The 18,861-nt window shown below is 37.4% G+C and overlaps 1 protein-coding gene across 7 annotated transcripts in view; it reads left to right on the top strand.

Moving 5' to 3' along the window:
* Window positions 1-399: 399 nt before the first annotated feature.
* The window catches only part of MED23 (mediator complex subunit 23), a gene marked incomplete at its 5' end in the record, with an annotated part of 40,188 nt that continues 21,726 nt past the window's right edge, over window positions 400-18,861 (top strand). For 3 of the 7 annotated variants that reach the window (XM_079716080.1, XM_079716077.1, XM_079716076.1), the window contains 11 exons: window positions 409-447; window positions 801-832; window positions 991-1,078; window positions 3,856-3,980; window positions 6,133-6,244; window positions 7,923-8,021; window positions 8,592-8,693; window positions 9,178-9,247; window positions 10,533-10,645; window positions 11,969-12,064; window positions 17,708-17,908. In XM_079716080.1, the coding sequence (XP_079572206.1) occupies window positions 409-447; window positions 801-832; window positions 991-1,078; window positions 3,856-3,980; window positions 6,133-6,244; window positions 7,923-8,021; window positions 8,592-8,693; window positions 9,178-9,247; window positions 10,533-10,645; window positions 11,969-12,064; window positions 17,708-17,908 (1,077 nt within the window). Of the gene's footprint in view, window positions 448-800; window positions 833-990; window positions 1,079-3,855; window positions 3,981-6,132; window positions 6,245-7,922; window positions 8,022-8,591; window positions 8,694-9,177; window positions 9,248-10,532; window positions 10,646-11,968; window positions 12,065-12,610; window positions 12,629-17,707; window positions 17,909-18,861 lie in introns of all 7 variants that reach the window. The other 4 variants (XM_079716075.1, XM_079716078.1, XM_079716074.1 and 1 more) reach the window with 4 other exon arrangements.

Here is an 18,861-nt window from a genome sequence, read left to right as displayed (position 1 = left end):
GCATCAGCACCAAGCTGGAAGCAATTCCCGCTTCAGCCGGGAAGTGGCGGCCTGCAGCCGACCGGGCCTCGGGGTGACTTAGGCTCGAGGTTCCACTTAGGGGCGCTCTCGTCTGGCTCGCGAGCCGCACTTCTCCACATGCGGAACCATCTGACTGGGTCCCCGGTTTCTGCGGGTTTCGTAATCAGCGGGCACCCAGCGCTCCGGCTTCCGTGCAGCTTCCGGTTGTTTGCTGGGCCCTGCAACAAACAGGGGCCGGACTCAGCTGGGCGCTTGGGGAAGAAACCGACCCCGGCGAGCTGAGGTTTCCTACAAGCGTCTGCGGCCCTCTGCCCCTCCATTGCCGGATCTCGGGCCTGACCCGGGCAGCGCGCCTGGTGTCCAAGGAAGGCGGGGGAGATGGTCCAGATGGAGACGCAACTGCAGAGCATTTTTGAGGAGGTGGTGGTGAGTGGAACGGCCAGGGATCCAGGACGATGGCTGGGAGAGGGGGTGGCTCGCGGGGAACGGCTCAGGAAACCCGGCCCGGGCAACCTCTCCTCCATCTCTTCTTTGTTGTGAAACCGTGTATGTGTGCAACGGTTGAGCAGTTCTCAAACTGCTGTCCAATTCCAAGTCTCCTTTTAAATCCACAACACCCTTTGTTACAGGCCAAGCAGGCAGGTATTGTTTATTTCTGCGCGTTGCTGATTAAGGTGACTTGCCCTTGTTGCACTGTACTATTTTGCTTGGGGACGCCCCTCCCCCTCCCTTTTTAAAAAACAAAATTCACATCGTTTACTTTTTTTTTTTTTTAACAGAAAACGGAAATTATAGAAGAGGCTTTCCCTGGGTGAGTATATGCATGGCAGATTTTTGTGTTTTTACCTGATTGTACCTTTTTAAGATTTTATTTAGGCCTGTCTTGGAGGTTTATAAGATCCACTATTCTGGTTATGTTGGATTACCTTTTTAAAACTAGTGGCAAATAATGCTATTTTTGTTTTTTAGCATGTTTATGGACACCCCTGAAGATGAAAAAACAAAACTAATTAGCTGTTTGGGGGCCTTCAGACAGTTTTGGGGTGGTCTTTCTCAGGTGAGCTCTGCATTTTTAATACAGTCAACTGATGATTTTTGACCCTTTCTTTTTTCACATTTTCTTTGATGTTGCTGTTAAGGTCTTTCTGGAAAAGGAGAAATAAAATTGTCATCATCTTTTATTTGTCTATTCTGATTTCCATTTGTTTCAATTTGTATTCTTCCAGTAGAGAATCTGTATTGAAAAATCAGGTTGACGACAGCACAGTGTGAGTTGTTTTTATAAATCTCTCCCAAGTTAGATTATATAAAACCATTTTGATCCTATGCTGATTTATTTGGTGCACTTCAAAACAGTTGTGTTAGGGATTGTAATGGATAAAAATTTCATTCATTTACTCAACAAAGGAACTGGCCCAGCATTGATACAAAGATACCACAATAAGGATACAAAGATATAATAAAACTGAGGAAAGGAACAGTAAAACTTAGTAACAGAAAACATTCACCAGAAAATGCAGCCTTGAAAAAGACAAAGTGTGTGATCCTTAAAGAGCTCATAGTCCAGTAGTACCTTATCTTCTTATGGTGCATTTTGGTAGGAAAATGAGAACTGTTTGCAGTTGAGCTGCTGGTGGTTAAGACTTGCTACTCAGACATGAATCACAGAGTTTCAATATATTAGTTTTTTTTAATTTCTTTTACTTATTTGTTTTCTTTTTATTTATTTACTTATGGCTGCGTTGGGTCTTCATTGCTGCATGTGGACTTCCTCTAGTTGTGGCAAGCGGGGGCTACTCTTAGTCGCGATGCGCAGGCTTGTCATTGTGGTGGCTACTCTTGTTGCAGAGCACGGGCTCTAGGCACGCGGCCTTCAGTAGTTGTGGCACACACGCTCAGTAGTTCTGGCTCATGAGCTCTGGAGTGGAGGCCCAGTACTTGTGGCACACGCACTTAGTTGTTCCATGGCATGTGGGATCTTCCTGGACCAGGGCTCGAACCCATGTCCCGTGCGTTGGCAGGTGGATTCTTAACCACTGTGCCACCAGGGAAGCACCCTAATTATTTTCTAATAGATAATATATTCATACGGTACAAAATGCAAAGGGTTGGACCAAAAGTTGGACCCAATGATGAATCTGCCTTCCATCTCTCTTAGCTTAATTGCTTGTTTCTTTTTCTGTCTGCAAACAGCATTCCCAGTTTATGTTTCCTTCTAGAAGCGTTTTTTTTAAATACATTTATTTATTTATTTTTGGCTGCATTGGGTGTTCGTTGCTGCGCGCAGCCTTTCTCTAGTTGCGGCGAGCAGGAGCTACTCTTCGTTGAGGTGCGCGGGCTTCTCATTGCAGTGGCTCCTCTTGTTGCAGAGCTCAGGCTCTAGGTGCACAGGCTTCAGTATTTGTGGCGTGTGGGCTCTAGAGCGCAGGCTTAGTAGTTGTGGCGCAGGGGCTTAATTGCTCTGCAGCATGTGGGATCTTCCCCGACCAGGGCTTGAACCTGTGTCTCCTGCATTGGCAGGTGGATTCTTAACCACAACACCACCAGGGAAGCCCCTAGAAGTGTTTTATGCATAGAATCATTTTTATAGAATGTTCATATGCCGTGTACACTGTTCATTAGCACCTTGCTTTTTTCCTCTTAATATTAAATTCTCAAAGTAATTCTACATCCATCCATTAAGAGTTACTTCTGCCTTCCTTTCTTACTTATAGCAACATAATATTCTATTATATGGTTGCACCTTCCTTTATTTAACCAGTTTCCTACCAACTGACAGGTTGCTTCTTACCTTTTTTCGCTTTAAATAATACTATAATGAACAGTTTTATGCATGGGACACAGAATAAATTTATAGTATTGCTGGGTCAGAGGGTATGTCTATGTGTAGTTTTTATAGAAATTGCCTAATAGCTTTCCATAAGGGTTTTACCAATTTATACTCCCGATAGCAATGTATAAGAGTATCTATATGTTCCCTAGAGCCTCATAGTAGAGTGTTAATCTACTTTTTGATCTTTGAACTTTTTGATCTTTGCCTATCTAAAACGGGAGAAATTTTATTTCAGTGTGGTTTTATTTTTGCATTTCTCTGAGTGATGTTGAACATTTTTATGACATACTTTAATATTTTAATAATTCATTAACATTTTATGAGTTAAGATACAGCCCTTGTCTTCGAAAATTTTATATTCTAATGGAGGATCCGGGAAGAAAATAAGTATTTCTAAATCAGCATTACATGTTCAACAGTAGAAGTGTGTATCAGGGACAGTGGTAGCACAGAGGAGCAGGACATCTTGAGGATATCCTAGAAGATAATCTGTGATTTGGGTACTACATTTTGGTATCAGATTTAAAGTTTTGCAAGTCTAGAAATTGGTTATGTCATTAGGTTCATAACTCATTGGGCTCTTAGGGATTAGACTCACGAAATTCTCATGAGGCTGATATACTAATTCATAGTGGATTTTTCCCCCAGTGACAAGAATATTTATATCTGCCATTAAGGGCACTGCTTACAATGCCGTACACAATCTTTGCTAGAGTTTTCTATTGATCATGAATATGCTAATAAAATCGTACTCCTTTTAGAGGTGCCATGTAGTAAAAATGGTGGAAGTTTATGTAATTGTATGATTTTAAGCTTACTATAACTCAAGTACTAAATCTGAATTTTTTTCAGTTTTTTTTTTTTAGAATTTGTTTTCATCCATGAATTTATAATGGGGTATCTCATTCATAGTCTTGATATACTCCCAGGTACTATTAGCTATTTGTTAGTTACAAAATGTAAGTTTAGACCTAAAGTGTAATCATTTTCTGATTTTCCAGGAATCTCATGAACAATGCATCCAGTGGATTGTTAAATTCATTCATGGCCAGCATAGTCCTAAAAGAATTTCTTTTCTTTATGACTGCTTAGCAATGGCGGTCGAGACTGGTCTCCTTCCACCCAGGTATGTTTAATGGTGAATATGAGCAATCTAAAGAATTTTCTTTCTTTCTTTTTTCTTTATAAATTTATTTATTTTATTTTATTTATTTTATTTTTGGCTGCATTGGGTCTTTGTTACTGTGCACGGGCTTTCTCTAGTTGCAGTGAGTGGGAACTACTCTTCGTTGCCGTGCGCGGGCTTCTCATTGAGGTGGCTTCTCTTGCTGCGGAGCATGGGCTCTAGGGCGCCCAGGCTTCAGTAGTTGTGGAGCATGGGCTCAGTAGTTGTGGCTCGCGGGCTCCATAGTTGTGGCTCACAGGCTCTGGAGCACAGGCTCAGTAGTTGTGGCACACGGACTTAGTTGCTCTACAGCATGTGGGATCTTCCCGGACCAGGGCTCGAGCCCGTGTTCCCTATATTGGCAGGTGGATTCTTAACCACTGCGCCACCAGGGAAGCCCAGAATTTTCTTTTTTATTAAAGTTTAGAAATTGGTTGAGGTTGTTGTTGTAAAAGGATAAGGGAATGAAGAAGGAAGTTGGGCTCAACAAGAAATCCTTTGTAATATCTCATTTTTAATTTCTAGGATGCAGTATTCTTAGAATTATATACTTATGGTGCTCAAAACCAGGCAGACTTTGCCTTTCAGTCCAGAGACTAAAATCACTCATGTTGATGAGCTTGTTCCAGTTAACTTTTGTTGTTTTTGTTATATTCACTAGTTTGTTTATTGTACTTTTTAGATTCTACATATAAGGGATATCATACAGTATTTTTCTTTCTCTGTCTGACTTATTTCACTTAGCACAGTACCCTTCAAGTCCATTCATGTTGTTGCAGATGACACAATTTCATTCTTTTTTTTTTTTTGATGAGTAGTATTCCACTGTGTGTGTCTGTGTGTGTGTGTGTGTGTGTGTGTGTGGCATGTCTTCTTTATCCATTCATCTGTTGAGGGACACTTAGGATGCTTCCATATCTTGGCAATTGTAAATAATCCTGCTATGAACATTGGGGTGCATGTATCTTTTCAGTTTAGTGTTTTTGTTTTTTTTTTGGCTATATACCCAGGAGTGGAATTGCTCAGTCGGTTCCAGTTTACTTTTGCTGCGTGATGAATTACTTCAATACTTTGTGGCTTAAAACAATAATAATCCTTTTATTATTAACATTCATGATTATAGTGCTTGACTGGGCAAGTAGTATGTAGTTTTTTCTCAGGTTTAGTGATTGCAATCAGATAGTGGCTACGACTGGAGTCATGACGAAGGTTTCCCCATTCATATCTGTTGGATGATACCTGGCTGTCATCTGAGACATCAGCTGGCACTGTTGGCCAGAACCTACATGTGCCTTCTCCATGTAACCTGGACTTTCTCACAGCATAGTGGAGTCCAAGAGCAAGCATTCATGAGAGGGCTGGGCAGAAGCTTTATCACCTTGCCTTGAAAGTCATACAGCGTCCCATTTGCCAGTATTAGGCCTGCCCAGGTTGAGGGGTAGAGAATGACACTGATACTTTTCATGGGAGGAGTATCAGTGTCACATTTTAGAAGAGCATGTGGGATCAAAAGTCTTCTTGCAGCCATCTTGGAAAACTACAGTTTGCCACAAACTGGTAAATGGTAAATATTTAACCAATAGCTTTTGGTACATATCTTTCTAGTAAAAATATAATGTAATTAATATTATTTAGTTCTACTTTGTGTTTAGTCTTTCATGTAAGCAAAAAATGTAAAATACTATACGTAATTTTTTGAAAGTGTGCTTGAGTAATATGTACCTTTATGAAAAATACTTACTGGGACTTCCCTGGTGGTACAGTGGTTAAGAATCCGCCTGCCAATACAGGGGACATGGGTTCGAGCCCTGGTCTGGGAAGATCCCACATGCCACGGAGATCTAAGCCCGTGCGCCACAACTGCTGAGCCCATGTGCCTTAGAGCCCGTGCTCTGCAAGAAGAGAAGCCACCGCAATGAGAAGCCCACGCACCACAACGAAGAGTAGCCCCTGCTCACCACAACTAGAGAAAACCCGCGCACAGCAATGAAGACCCAACGCAGCCAAAAAACTTACTATGGCAAATATAATGTCCAGAGTACGCAGACCTTGGCTATTAGAGAACTTGCAAAAATTCTGTCTTGTAATTGGAATGGGTATTCCTTTTTTCTAGGATGGTTTGTGAATCCCTGATAAACTCTGACACACTTGAATGGGAAAGAACACAGCTTTGGGCCTTAACATTTAAACTGGTTCGGAAAATAATTGGAGGAGTGGATTACAAGGTATTTTTTTCCTAATTATTCAATATAAAAAGTAATCGTTGTTAGGTGTGATTACTTTTTCAGTGTACATATCTTAATTTCACATGGGAGAAGTGAAGTGGAACCACTTACAAAGTCTCCTTTTTTGTTGTATCTCCTGAAGGGATTTAAAATTGCTCAGTGTTTCTCACAGCTTCTCTGCTCCCCTCCCAACATTCTTAAAAATGCAGGTGGCTGGTAACTTTCTGTGACAAGTAGGGAAGGCACCAAGCAGACTCTGGGTCCCTTCATGCCACAGATCTTAGGATGTTGGGGCCCCTTTCCAGTGAAAGCACAGAGCAGGTGTGTATGGAACTGAGAAGAGATGCAGGCATCAGCAGATGAAGGGAGCAAGTCCTGCTTCACCTTGACCTCTCTTGGACACATTTCCTTCCTTAACTGGTGTCTTCAGCACTCTGCTCTTGACCCAAAACAACAGCATACACTCTCTAATTGTGTCTCATAATACATCTCAGGAGCTCCATAGCTGCAAAAGCTTCTCCTTCATTCAAGCCACTTTTGTTATTGTCCTTTCTGAAAGACTTGTCAATACCTGACCCTGTGCTTTTATGTCTGTATTTTTGCTAATCTAAAATGACTTAACTGATAAGTATTGGCTTGAATCGTGATTTAATACAAAATTAATTCTAAGAAGCTTTTTCTGATTATTTTCTCTGTACTTTTACTTCCCTTTTCTTAGCATTAATATGTAGTTTTTACCTCCTTACTTATTTGTATGGTGCTTTATAATTGTTTCTATTTTCTTTCATATATATGTTTTGTCTGTCTTTTTTACAAGATTGGTCACATTGTTTATACTATGGAATGAAATTTCTTCTCTATGTATCAGATTCTGCTCTGAAATAATGCAACTGGTAACAGATATGAGTAGATGACCAGTTAACAGAATGGCCTTATTCGCTAAGTTTGAGGGATTAAAGTATGTGATGGATAATGAGAAGGGGGAATAAAGTTAGAATAGGCAACGGGAAGGAGTAGAAAAGGTCATCTGCCAGAAAGTTTGTATTATTGTCCATGTTTTCAGAGTATTTTCAACTTATATTCAAATATATTTCTGTCTGTTAAGCTCAAATTAAACTTTTTGGACCCTCATAGTAATAGAAACTCTTCTAATGTTGTGAAGGTCAAAAAAGCTTAGCAGAGTGTGGAAAGTTTAATTTTATTTATTTTTTATTTTTTTATTTTTTTTGCGGTACATTGGCCTCTCACTGTTGTGGCCTCTCCCGTTGCGGAGCACAGGCTCCGGACACGCAGGCTCAGCGGCCATGGCTCACGGGCCTAGCCGCTCCGCAGCATGTGGGATCCTCCCGGACCAGGGCACGAACCCGTGTCCCCTGCATCAGCAGGCGGACTCTCAACCACTGCACCACCAGGGAAGCCCTAATTTTTATTTATAAGTGACTTTCTTCATTCATTCATATTGCAAGCCATTCTTTAGAATTCTGCTTTGGAACATGACACTTCTCTTGGGTTAATGTTAGGGGGTTGAATGTTAGCTCTGCTTCAGAAAAAAATCAAAAGTGTGACCTTGAGGGTAACATTTTTTTTTCCAAGTGTATAACCTTGAAAACTTTAGATGTTTTAACTAGCACCGGGGACGTTCTTATATTTTAACCTATGACTTTTTTTGTTCTATCAGGGTGTTCGAGATCTCTTAAAAGTGATTTTGGAGAAAACCTTAACAATTCCCAATACAGTGAGCTCAGCTGTTGTACAGCAGCTTCTAGCAGCAAGAGAGGTAATTTAAACATGTCTGCAATTCATTGATCATATCCTAAAAAAAGTCTAGTTTTACATAGTTCTGTACTTTTAAAACTTACGGTAGTTTGTAAAACGTTCCATTTCTTTACTTCTACAAAAGTCGTGTTTTAAAGGTTCTATTTCACTTTCGTTATATTTCAAAGGGAAATTTTATATTTTAATTAATTCATGGTTTTTAACTATGAAAACAACGGTATTGATATTAAAGTATTTTCAACCATTTTAAAACATCAGCTGTGGACCACTTAAAAGATCTTTGTGCTTTGTAACTAATGTTGCAAGAATTGTTAGTCTGTTGCCTTCCTGTTGGAGTCTACAAATAATTGATGAATTTTCAATGTTTCTTACTATCAGCAGTCACTATTTATTAATCTTCATTCTTCGATATTCACATATAAACAAATTTTTTGTGCTACAGTTTAAGCCCAGTGAATCCATGAAGTAATATCTCTACTTTTTAATACCATAGTTCTTGTTGTTGTTGCATTTAAGGGGCTTTTCTGTGGGAGTAGTCAAAATAATAACATCGCCCTCTTATTTTTCTTAGGTTATAGCATATATCTTGGAAAGAAATGCTTGTTTATTACCAGCATATTTTGCAGTCACAGAGATCAGGAAATTATATCCTGAGGGAAAACTTCCACACTGGGTAAATTTGATATTTTCTAAAATTTTTAATAGAAAGTTTTATTAAAAATTGTTATATTAATCTGATTTTTTGTGTGCTTATTCTTTTAATGGTCACTTTATTCTTAGATAATAATGTGATTTTTTTGTGTGCTTATTCTTTTACCAGTCACTTTATCCTTAGATAATACGTAATATGTATTTCTTTCATTTCTCTGCTGTCCTGCTGAGACAGTTTATATATTATGTGATGAAATATACATAGCTTCATCAAATAGCTAAGAACATGGTGGTATGACCTGGCTTAATTCAGGAAGAAATGAACTGGTAAGTAATTGGAAGGAAGGAAGCAAAAGAGAACTAACCTTTGAATAATTTTATGTGCCAGGAATTGTACTAAATCTTTACATATTATCTCATTTTATGTAAATGATTATTGTATTCAGAGCAATCTTGATTTTATTTTCATACTTATTTGTTTTCTGTTTTGTTTTGTTTTGTTTTAGTTACTTGGAAACCTGGTATCAGACTTTGTGGATACCTTCAGGCCCACAGCAAGGATCAACTCCATTTGCGGTAGGATTATAATTCAACATATACTAAATAGTACCTGGTCTTTAGTGATCTGACTATTGAACAAAGTTGATGGATGGTATCTTATATATGTCTTGGTGACTTGTCATTTTAGTATAACTCTAGGAGCTTAATAATGTCCTTTTACTTGCTTCAGGTACTTTGTGTGTTAAGTACAGGGAAGGAAAAGCAACTGTCTGGACTGGTCTAAGCTTCAGATAGAACCATTCTAGAAGATGTGTTTCCCGGTGATTAGAGGGAACTTTTAGTAGAGCTAGTAAAGCACCATGGAATCTCTAGGCAACTGGAAGTCGCGGTAGATCTGCCCCTCGATTATCTGACTCTCTCAGCCCATTCCAATTTACACCTTTGCTCTGTATTTCATTTATTTTGTTTTCCATTTTTTCATGGTTGTTAGATTCTCAGAATTTTCTTTTAAAAATAAGCACGTGATTTTCAATTTTTGCAGTGCTCATATATATTCCTGAATAATTTGTAGACATCATGGTGGCCTCAGAACAGCCTGGAATATAGACATTATTTAGTCAATGATGAAGTTTTTAGCACTTTCTGTGAGTCAGGTGCTATTCTGCACACTGGAAATACAAAAATAAACTAAACAGACACTAGACAGATAATTCTTAGGCTTTTAGCTTTTGTAACTAAGTAGATATTGACATCACTTAATGAATTATGGAAGGATTGAGAAGGATGATGATGAATTTAGTTTAAGTTATGTTGAACTTGAGGTGCCTGTGGGACATCGCAGTGACAGTATTTATCAGGCCTTTGGATACATGAACTGATTGATGGTCATATACTACATCTAAGGCTTCTAGGAGCATCATGTTTAAAGTTACTCAGGTTGACCCTAGATTAAGCATCTGTAAACTTCTTCTATAAATGGTGATATAACAAACATTTTAGGCTTTGTGGGCTATACAGTCTGCTGCAGCTACTCAACTCTGCCATTACAGTGCAAAAGCAACAGTGTTCCAGTACAGCTTTACAAAAACAGGTGGATTTTGTCCTTGGATTGTAGCTTGCAGACCTCTGTCCCTGGACAAATGCAACATTTGTGAGTTTGGAAGGCCTGTACAAATTGGTCTTTAACCATCTGGGCTAAAAATAATCAAAGAAAATTCCCAAACTTATATCTAATTAAAACATATCTTTAACCAGTGCCTGGTTCAGCATAGATATTCATTAAATAGTTGTAGAGTGAATGAAGGACCAGGCATTGCTATGTTCACATTTATTTAGAAACATTTTTTTGTAATGCATACAGGCCGTTGCAGCCTTCTGCCAGTTGTAAATAACTCAGGCGCCATTTGTAATTCATGGAAATTGGACCCTGCAACTCTCCGTTTTCCTTTGAAAGGCCTCTTGCCATATGATAAGGTATGTTACTAAATACGATGGAACTTTTTTGATCCATCTAAGAGTCTTCATCCTGGCTTATTTGATGTGTAATGCTAAATTGTCTCTTCATAGACTGAAGAAGTAAATATTTAATGAAAGATAGTTTATGGTTTATCATATGATTTCAGTATCCAAGTACAGCCTGTGGTTTATGATATTGCAGGTGTCTATGTTCCAATGGTCCACTTCTGGCAAAGCACTTGGTGTTAGAAAATTGAAGTTTTTAATTGATTCCTTGTTTTCACTTTTCCTTTACAAAGCAGGGACCAAAAATGAATTTGCAGTGTCCCTAAAATTTGAAGAGTGAGCCTCCTATTTGTTAGATTTTTTTCAAAAGGGGAGGACAAAAGTAGAGTAGAAATTTCTCAAAGGAAAAAAAATCCACAAATATCCATAAAATGAAATATGTGATATAGACATAAAGCTATAATGAAATATGAAATTTATTTTATTATCTTGGGGTTTGGAGTAGTGACAGAGCAGGGTATGGGGAGGGCAAGATAGTTTTCATGTAAATGTTTCATGTCAAAAATGACATAGACAGTGATTAGGAAACTTTTCCAAAAGTGAGGAGCGTAAAATAGTGCAACTAAAGTGACAATTCTGGGTTCTTGGCATATTAGTCAGCAAAACTTTAGAAGATGAAAAAGTGGTAAACTAAATGGAATTTGCAATCATGATAGCAGTAATAATGAAAACAGAGAAACTTATTGTGAACTTACTATGTGCCAGGCACTGTTTTAAGAGCTTACTTTGCAACAACTTTTATTCTTAACTATCATCTTAATATTTCCATTATCCAGATGATGAAACTGAGACAGTGAGTGGGGTAGTAACTTGATTAAAAGACCCCACATTTAGCAAATAGTAGAGTCAGGATTTGAACTCTTAACCCGTGTGCTATCAAGTCCTCTCCAAATTTGGAAATGATGTTTATGTTTACACTTGTAGGAGAATGATTAGAAACTTCCTCCATTCCTCTTTGATTAGATTTCCGGGGAAAAAAATCCTTTCCCTACAGTGTTGCTTAAGACTTTCACGTGACTGTAGCTGAAGCCATTTCTAAGTTTTCCTCTATGACCTTGGGCAAGTCCCTTCACCTCAGTTACATCATTTATCAAATGAGGGGTGGGAACAGATTAATTGTAAGCACTAAAATCCTATGATTTTTTTCCACTAGATACTGCCTACTGTGTGAAGGTAACAAGTGCCTTTAGAGGATTTTTTGGTCCCAATTTCAAATTATTTGAATTAACATTAACTTTGATCTTGAAGCAATAATTTTCTTTATTTTCTTTAAAGGATCTGTTTGAACCACAGACTGCTTTGTTGAGATATGTTTTGGAGCAGCCTTATTCCAGGGATATGGTCTGCAATATGCTAGGTTTAAATAAGCAGGTACTGTACTGTGCTGGAAACCTAGTAAATTCTGCATAGAATCTGCACTATTCTTTTCTCTTTTCTTTGCTATAGCTAACTGAGCAAAACAGTTAAGAACTATTCAGTGATTTTTTTTTAATATATGGTTTATTAAACAATGTATTGTTCTTATCATTTATATATTGCTTTAAGAATATTTAAATTAAGAAGGAGATATTTTAAAAATTGGTTTATTTTGCATTGCTTTTTTTTCTATAAGGCCAGTTTCAAGTATACCTTTTGCCAGAGAAACCTACACATGACTTAACCATAATTTTTGACTTTTTTTTGTTGTTTGGGTGTCTATTTTTATAACCCTTGGTATTTTCAGCATGGCCTCAATTGCTGATTTTTTTTTTTTCTTTTTGGTGTGTGTTTGTTTTTGGTGGTTTAACATGTGGGAGGGTTTGTGCTGACTCTGGGTTCCTTGAGGCTGGCCTCATAGTCACTGTTTTGTCTTTTCTTTTTTTCTTCCTTTATTTTTGTTCTGTCCTGTCTTGTCCTGCCCATCCTCCAATGCTCTAGACCTTGAACATTGCTCAGGTATGTTCACAACCTTACTGTTGTATTGTGACTAACGATACGCTGGCCGCTTTGTAGCCACTGATTCCATTTAGAAAATACATGTATGGTCGGGGCTTGAAATTGGCAGGACCATGCTGAGACCAAGGCCACTAAAATGAATTTCTTCTTGGGATATGAGAGTTGTTTTTGGTGGATTGTTTTTGTTTTTGGTTTTTGGTGTTTGTTTTTTTTAATATTCTTTTTTTTTTTTAATCAAATCAAGAGACAACACCTGGCACATGATAAAGCCTGTCACTTTTTTGATGGGTTGTTTTTCCTTCCCACTCCAGTTTACTGTTTTTCATACTTTAGGGCTAAAGCTAGCCTGGTGGAATTTTCAGAGATGGAAAGATTTGTGGTGGCCTTTATCTTTCCAGACTATTAAAACATAAACAAACAACAACATCAATAAAAATACTTATGTTGCTTTGCCTAAAAACAAAAACAAATTAAAAACAAAACAAAAAAGAGAACAAAAGCACTTTAACAGAGATATGTTACTTTTAAAAGTTGGAGTGGTACGCTTTACATGGGGAAGTTTTTTTGGAAACATGGAGATTGACTAAGAAATGTCACACTCTTAGGTGACCCCACACCTGCTTGACAAACACCCTTCTTTGTCAGTCTTTGCCAGAAGTGTCCTCCTCCTGCAGTGAGCGCCTCGCAGCTGAAGTCCACCTGTGGCAGGAGGAACACGAAATGGCCAAACTTTATAAACCAAACTCTTATACAGTCCCAAGTCTGTTCCAGGACTTTTCACCTTTGAGATTTTAAGCAAAATAGTGGTTCTCTTTATTTTTGTTAAAAATTTTTGAGCCCAACATATTAAAATAGACCAGCTTTTTGATTTTAAAAAGACATTCTTGTCTAGGTTATATAAAATAGCGTTGCTGTTTGCAATACTATAGTGAAGGTTGTGCCAGTGCTTCCATTTATAAAGCCCTATTTTTAAGGACATATAGCTTGGCCATAAAACTTGCTCAGTGTTGAAACTTTGCATGCCAAACCTCACCCTAGTAGCAGTATCTCTTTTATTATTTTAAGTTTTTTCTTCTGAAAAATTTACCAAGTCTCCTTGTTTGGACAAGCCTTTAGTTCATGTAAAACTGAAACTGCTTCACACCACAGTATCTGACAGTTAACCTCACATAACCTGTCAATGTAACATCTTAAACACCAAGTCTTTAACTCTTATCAGCTTTCACTTGAGTTAGAGGTAAGTATTCAGTGAACCTTGAAAGAATGCTTCATGCTATGTCTTAAAACTAATTTTTGCCGTGAACTTTAAGGCATACTTGACTCAGTTTCTTTTTGCAGTTTGATGAATAAATGTACCCATGGTCATTTGAGCTGCAAGTACCTTCCCCCAGATATCCTTAACCATCCTTAGCTTTTTGCTTTTGGGGGGCAGCTCTTCTCAAACTAGAAATTGACAAAATTTAGAGAAGGGTGTTTCTGATCTGATCCTTTCAGTAACAAGTTTCAACCTAAAAAAAGTTTATGACTAAGACATAAATCCGTAAAAAATAAAGTTTATAATGGAAATGCTGACAGAACATTATTAATATTGATCTCACTGTAGTGTAAACATTGTCAAAAGTTCACAATTCATCATTAATTGTTTTGGGAGAAAACTGTAGTGAGCGCACTTGTAAGATATATGCTGCATTGACTTGATATATTATTTTTACCACCTGGACAGTAGGGTAGACAATGAGAGCACACTGTATAAGAAGCATATGATTAAAAATAAACAAGTTATCTCATCACATCTTTTATCATTACAGAACTATATCCTGCACTATACTTTCTTGTCCTCTCTCTAGCAATGCAATAATTTACTTAAAGCTTTGAAACCTTTTAAGAGCTGTCCATATTGCATTTTCCAGTAGGAATTGGGCTATGGTATTTTATCCGATAATTGGTTGCATTCAGAAGGTCATAAATAGCCCAGTTCTGTGACCAGCAATGTAGTGTTCACAGTGTAAGAATCCTGTTTTGTGTATTTGCACAAGAGTTTGTATTCTTTCTACTGAATAAGAGCATTACAGAACAGATTCACTCCTCAAGCTCTTATGTGGTGGTATATGAACTCTGGCTACCCTGAGACAGTGAAGTACTAGACTGATCACTCAGTTTATCCTTAAAAGGCACCATTGAAAGTGGTATTAACTGGCATGGGACTCCAGTTCTGATTGGTAGAGAATATGATAAATGACATACAATGGGATTTTGCTTCCCAACCTGTCCTAAATAGATACTGCTTTAAAATTGATTTCTAGCACTGAAATAATGATTTTAAGTTAACTTACGCCCACCTAAGTACAATATGTTAAAATTGCGCCACATAAGCAGTACCAAAACTGTTATATGAAAATGTCAGGGGCCACTTAATATAGGATATGCTTACTAAGACGGAAAGCATTATCATTTGCCATTTTAAACAGTGGTGGGAAAAAATCAGGGTCATGGGTGGGGCTTAATGTTAATGTTTCTATTAATTCCTTGTGCCTGATTTTCAGCGTTTACCAAAACTGAAAATTTAATACAAGTTTCCGATACAGTTTGAGCTGTTATGCAGAAATTGCATTGTTAAAATACTGAATTTAGATTCTTATTGTTAAAACAGGATTTAACTAAACATACATATACATATGATGTAAACTAATTCAATTTGTATGCCTGTATCTTGAAGACTTAAATTTATGAAAGCTTTCAGCAAGTTGTGAATAGCCATAGACATAGCATCCATTGGCTACCAGAATTATCACATCCTATGATTGATAATTAGCCTTTATTCACAGATCATTAAACTGATTTACAAATTTTCATTTCTTCCACTTTATAAAATAATTTATGTGGTGGAGAATCTTAATTTTAATGTCATTATCTTTTAGCAGTTGAAAACTAAAGCAAAACTTATTCTAAAGTAGTTAGTAGCACAGATCATTTTATATTGCAGACTTTTCCCTCTTTTTTTTTTTTTTGGTATTATTAAAATTGGCAAGTAAAAAAAAGGAACATGTGTAAGCTATCCCTAAACTTGGTTTGAGAACTATCCTTGGATTTAACCAAAAATACCTGAGAAATATAGAGTTCATTCTGACAGATGTTCTGCTACCCTCAGACTAACCAGTGCATTTGGTGCCATAGAGATTCCTGACTGATTTAATTGTTAACAGAAAATCTGGGGGTAGTCTTGAGTCATGGTATAAACTGAAAGCTTATCAGCTTTGGCTGTAAATTTCCTAGCTGTTCTTACTTTGCCAAAATCTTAATATTTTTGGTTTTCCTGTAAATCATTAACTATATGACCACCAATCACTGCAGTCCTAAAAATATGTAGGTAAAAATCCAGTTCTCTGAAACAAATAGCTAATACTAATAAGGGAAACTCAAAAATGACCCAGGTGCTAAAAACCAATTTTGTTTAGTTTATTCTTTTTTCCTGAAGCAGACTGATGGAAGACCATCATGGACGGAGGAATAGATGCCAAATTGGTCAGTTTCCAACAAGCAGCAAATTCCCATCACTGAAGAAAAATTCCTACTGGAAATTCTGGCTTTACTTCTTTTCACAAATTTTTCTGACTCTTGTATACTTTGAATGATCTCGCTCTAAATTTGTGTTGTCTGACACATTCCTTAGGTTGTTGGTGGTTGGCAGAACTAGTGAATTTCAAGCCCTGTACACAGTAGTTGTGCATGCCGATTTAAGAAATAGTTTGTAGTGTTGTCTGTTGCACTTTGCTCTGCTTCATAATGATAATTACATTTGGAGGAAAAGTACTGTAGTCCCAACTGGTGGTGTTAATATTGCTCTTCGTAAACCTGTAATGTGATTGAACTGTGATCATGGCATTGTGTTTTTGGAAAAAATATGAAACAACCATTGATGCTTACTGTTTTGGATAGATGTTTGTTTTATTTGCATGCTTTAAGAAAGTGCAGCTATATTGGAGCTTTACAAGTTTGGAGCTGGCAGAAAGCATGCAAAAGAGGGGATGCTATTCATTATGTTTTGTTTTTTTTCCAAATTCGTCCCCATTTTGCATTTTCCCCCTAAATTTAAAGAAATCATATCCCTTTTTCATGGCAAAAGACTAATAATCACATCTAAAGTTTATAGGGAAAGCATCTATGTTAGTATTGTATTCATTAGAAAGGCTTCCAACTGCCTGGCTATTAAGTCATATAACATTTTATTAAAAGTATAAAAATGGCTTAAAATATGGCTTAACATATTTCTTTTGGTAAAAGTACATTTTTAAAAATCACTTTAAAAAAGCAAAAATCTTTTTGCCTCTAGAAAGGGAAGTTGCATTTTCATTTTTAGTGTTTAAACTCAATTCTTTTTCTTGTTTTAGATTTTTAAAATAGTCTAATTTAAAATTAAAGCTGCATTATGTTTGGCTTCTAAGAGGGAAGAGCAGAGATTTAGCTTTGAGATCAAGTTGTTGTTTTTTTTTTTTGTAGAGGAAGTTTTCCTTTCAGTATCAGATCAATGCCACACGTTGAAAAATAGACATTGAGTAATCTGGAAGCTATTTAGATATACCTCTGTATATAAAGTTAGTATAAACATGTGGTGATTGCTTTTAAATAAATAGATCACACACTGCTTTGTTTGCTCTCCTGTCATAGTATTTAATTCCTGGAAATCCAGGGTTTTCATATTTTGAGCTAGATTGCAAAATTAGTACTGTTATCCCCATTTCGTTTGTCTTTTAAATGATCTTTGTTCAAAAAATAAATAACAAAATTTTCTACTGTGCAGTGCCCTTTGTCATATTGGAACAGTGATGTCTATAGTGAAAGTCAAAAGTTAATGGGAAGGCTGTTTTGTGTGAGACCTGAAAAATAATTTTTTATGATACTCATCCTCTATGATAATGTAACATGATGCAGCTTTAACAGACTAAATCTAACCTTAACTTTCTAAGTTCAACTTCATTCCATGCTTCTCAGCCTCTTGTTACGATTAATGCCCATTAACTGGTAACTTCTGAAACTAACCAGGAGGCTTTTGGAATACTGTATTTAATCTCTGCCCTACAGCACAAGCAGCGCTGCCCTGTGCTGGAGGACCAGTTGGTGGATCTGGTGGTTTATGCCATGGAGCGATCGGAGACCGAGGAGAAGTTTGATGATGGGGGAACAAGCCAACTCCTCTGGCAGCATCTCTCGAGTCAGCTCATTTTCTTTGTGCTTTTCCAGTTTGCAAGTTTTCCACATATGGTCCTTTCTCTTCATCAGAAGGTAAGTACCACACCCTTTGTCAGAGCCACTTTACCTGTTGATTAGTATGTTTTAGACTGGTGTGGATGTTACCTAGTGAACAGAAGTTCCGAGCTCAGATTTCTGTTTTGTTCGGTGCCTTTATGATTTCTTAACTTCTCATTTTCTTGTCACCATAAAAACTGCATTCACTTATTCATTCCACATATTCACAGTGCAAGGACCAGGAGATACAAAATGAAAAGGCACTAGTATAGTACCCTCAAAGAGCTCTTTACCGGTGGGAAGATATGCGTATAAACAATTTGATTATAATATTATAGTTCACATAATGGAAACATGTTTCCTTGTGATAGGAATGAGAGAATAGTCCCTATTAAAGACATCAGGAATGGCTTTATCGAAGGGATCTTGAAACTACTACTTGAAAGACAAGTAGAAATTTGCCAAGAGGAAAAGATAAGAAAGTGCTTCCATAACAATAAGATAGTCATTTGGAAAGGGACAGAAGTGTGTCATAACTGGAAAGAAAAATATAAAAGGGAAAGTGTTGGTGAGATGAAGAAAGCAGGAAGGTAAGACCAGACATGGAGAACTTTATATGACCCTGTGTTTGTTCTGAGTTAAATTTACTTTGGGAAGCAAATGAGGAAGGGAATGACATCATCATATACAAGTTGGAAAAATTACTGCTAATGACCACATGTAGGAAGACAGTGATGTAGAGATGGATGGAGCCAAAATCAGAAGCAAAGAAATTAGTAAGGGAGCTGTTGCAGTGGTCTGGGTGAGAGATGCTGAAGACCTAAACCAGGACAGAGAGGAGGAGCCAGAAACCTGGTATGCTGGGAGGTGAATACGACTTGGTGACGATAGGTGACAGGGAGTAACAGGAATCTAGGATCACTCACTGGTTTCTGCTTAGGCAGTGAATGAAAGAGTAGATCAATGAATCCAAAACAGGGAACACGAGT

The sequence above is a fragment of the Hyperoodon ampullatus genome (assembly GCF_949752795.1).
Source record: "Hyperoodon ampullatus genome assembly, chromosome: 12".
Classification (NCBI taxonomy): Eukaryota; Metazoa; Chordata; class Mammalia; order Artiodactyla; family Ziphiidae; genus Hyperoodon; species Hyperoodon ampullatus.
The sequence above is the reverse complement of the archived record's forward strand: the minus strand, read 5'-3'. Positions and strand labels throughout refer to the sequence as shown.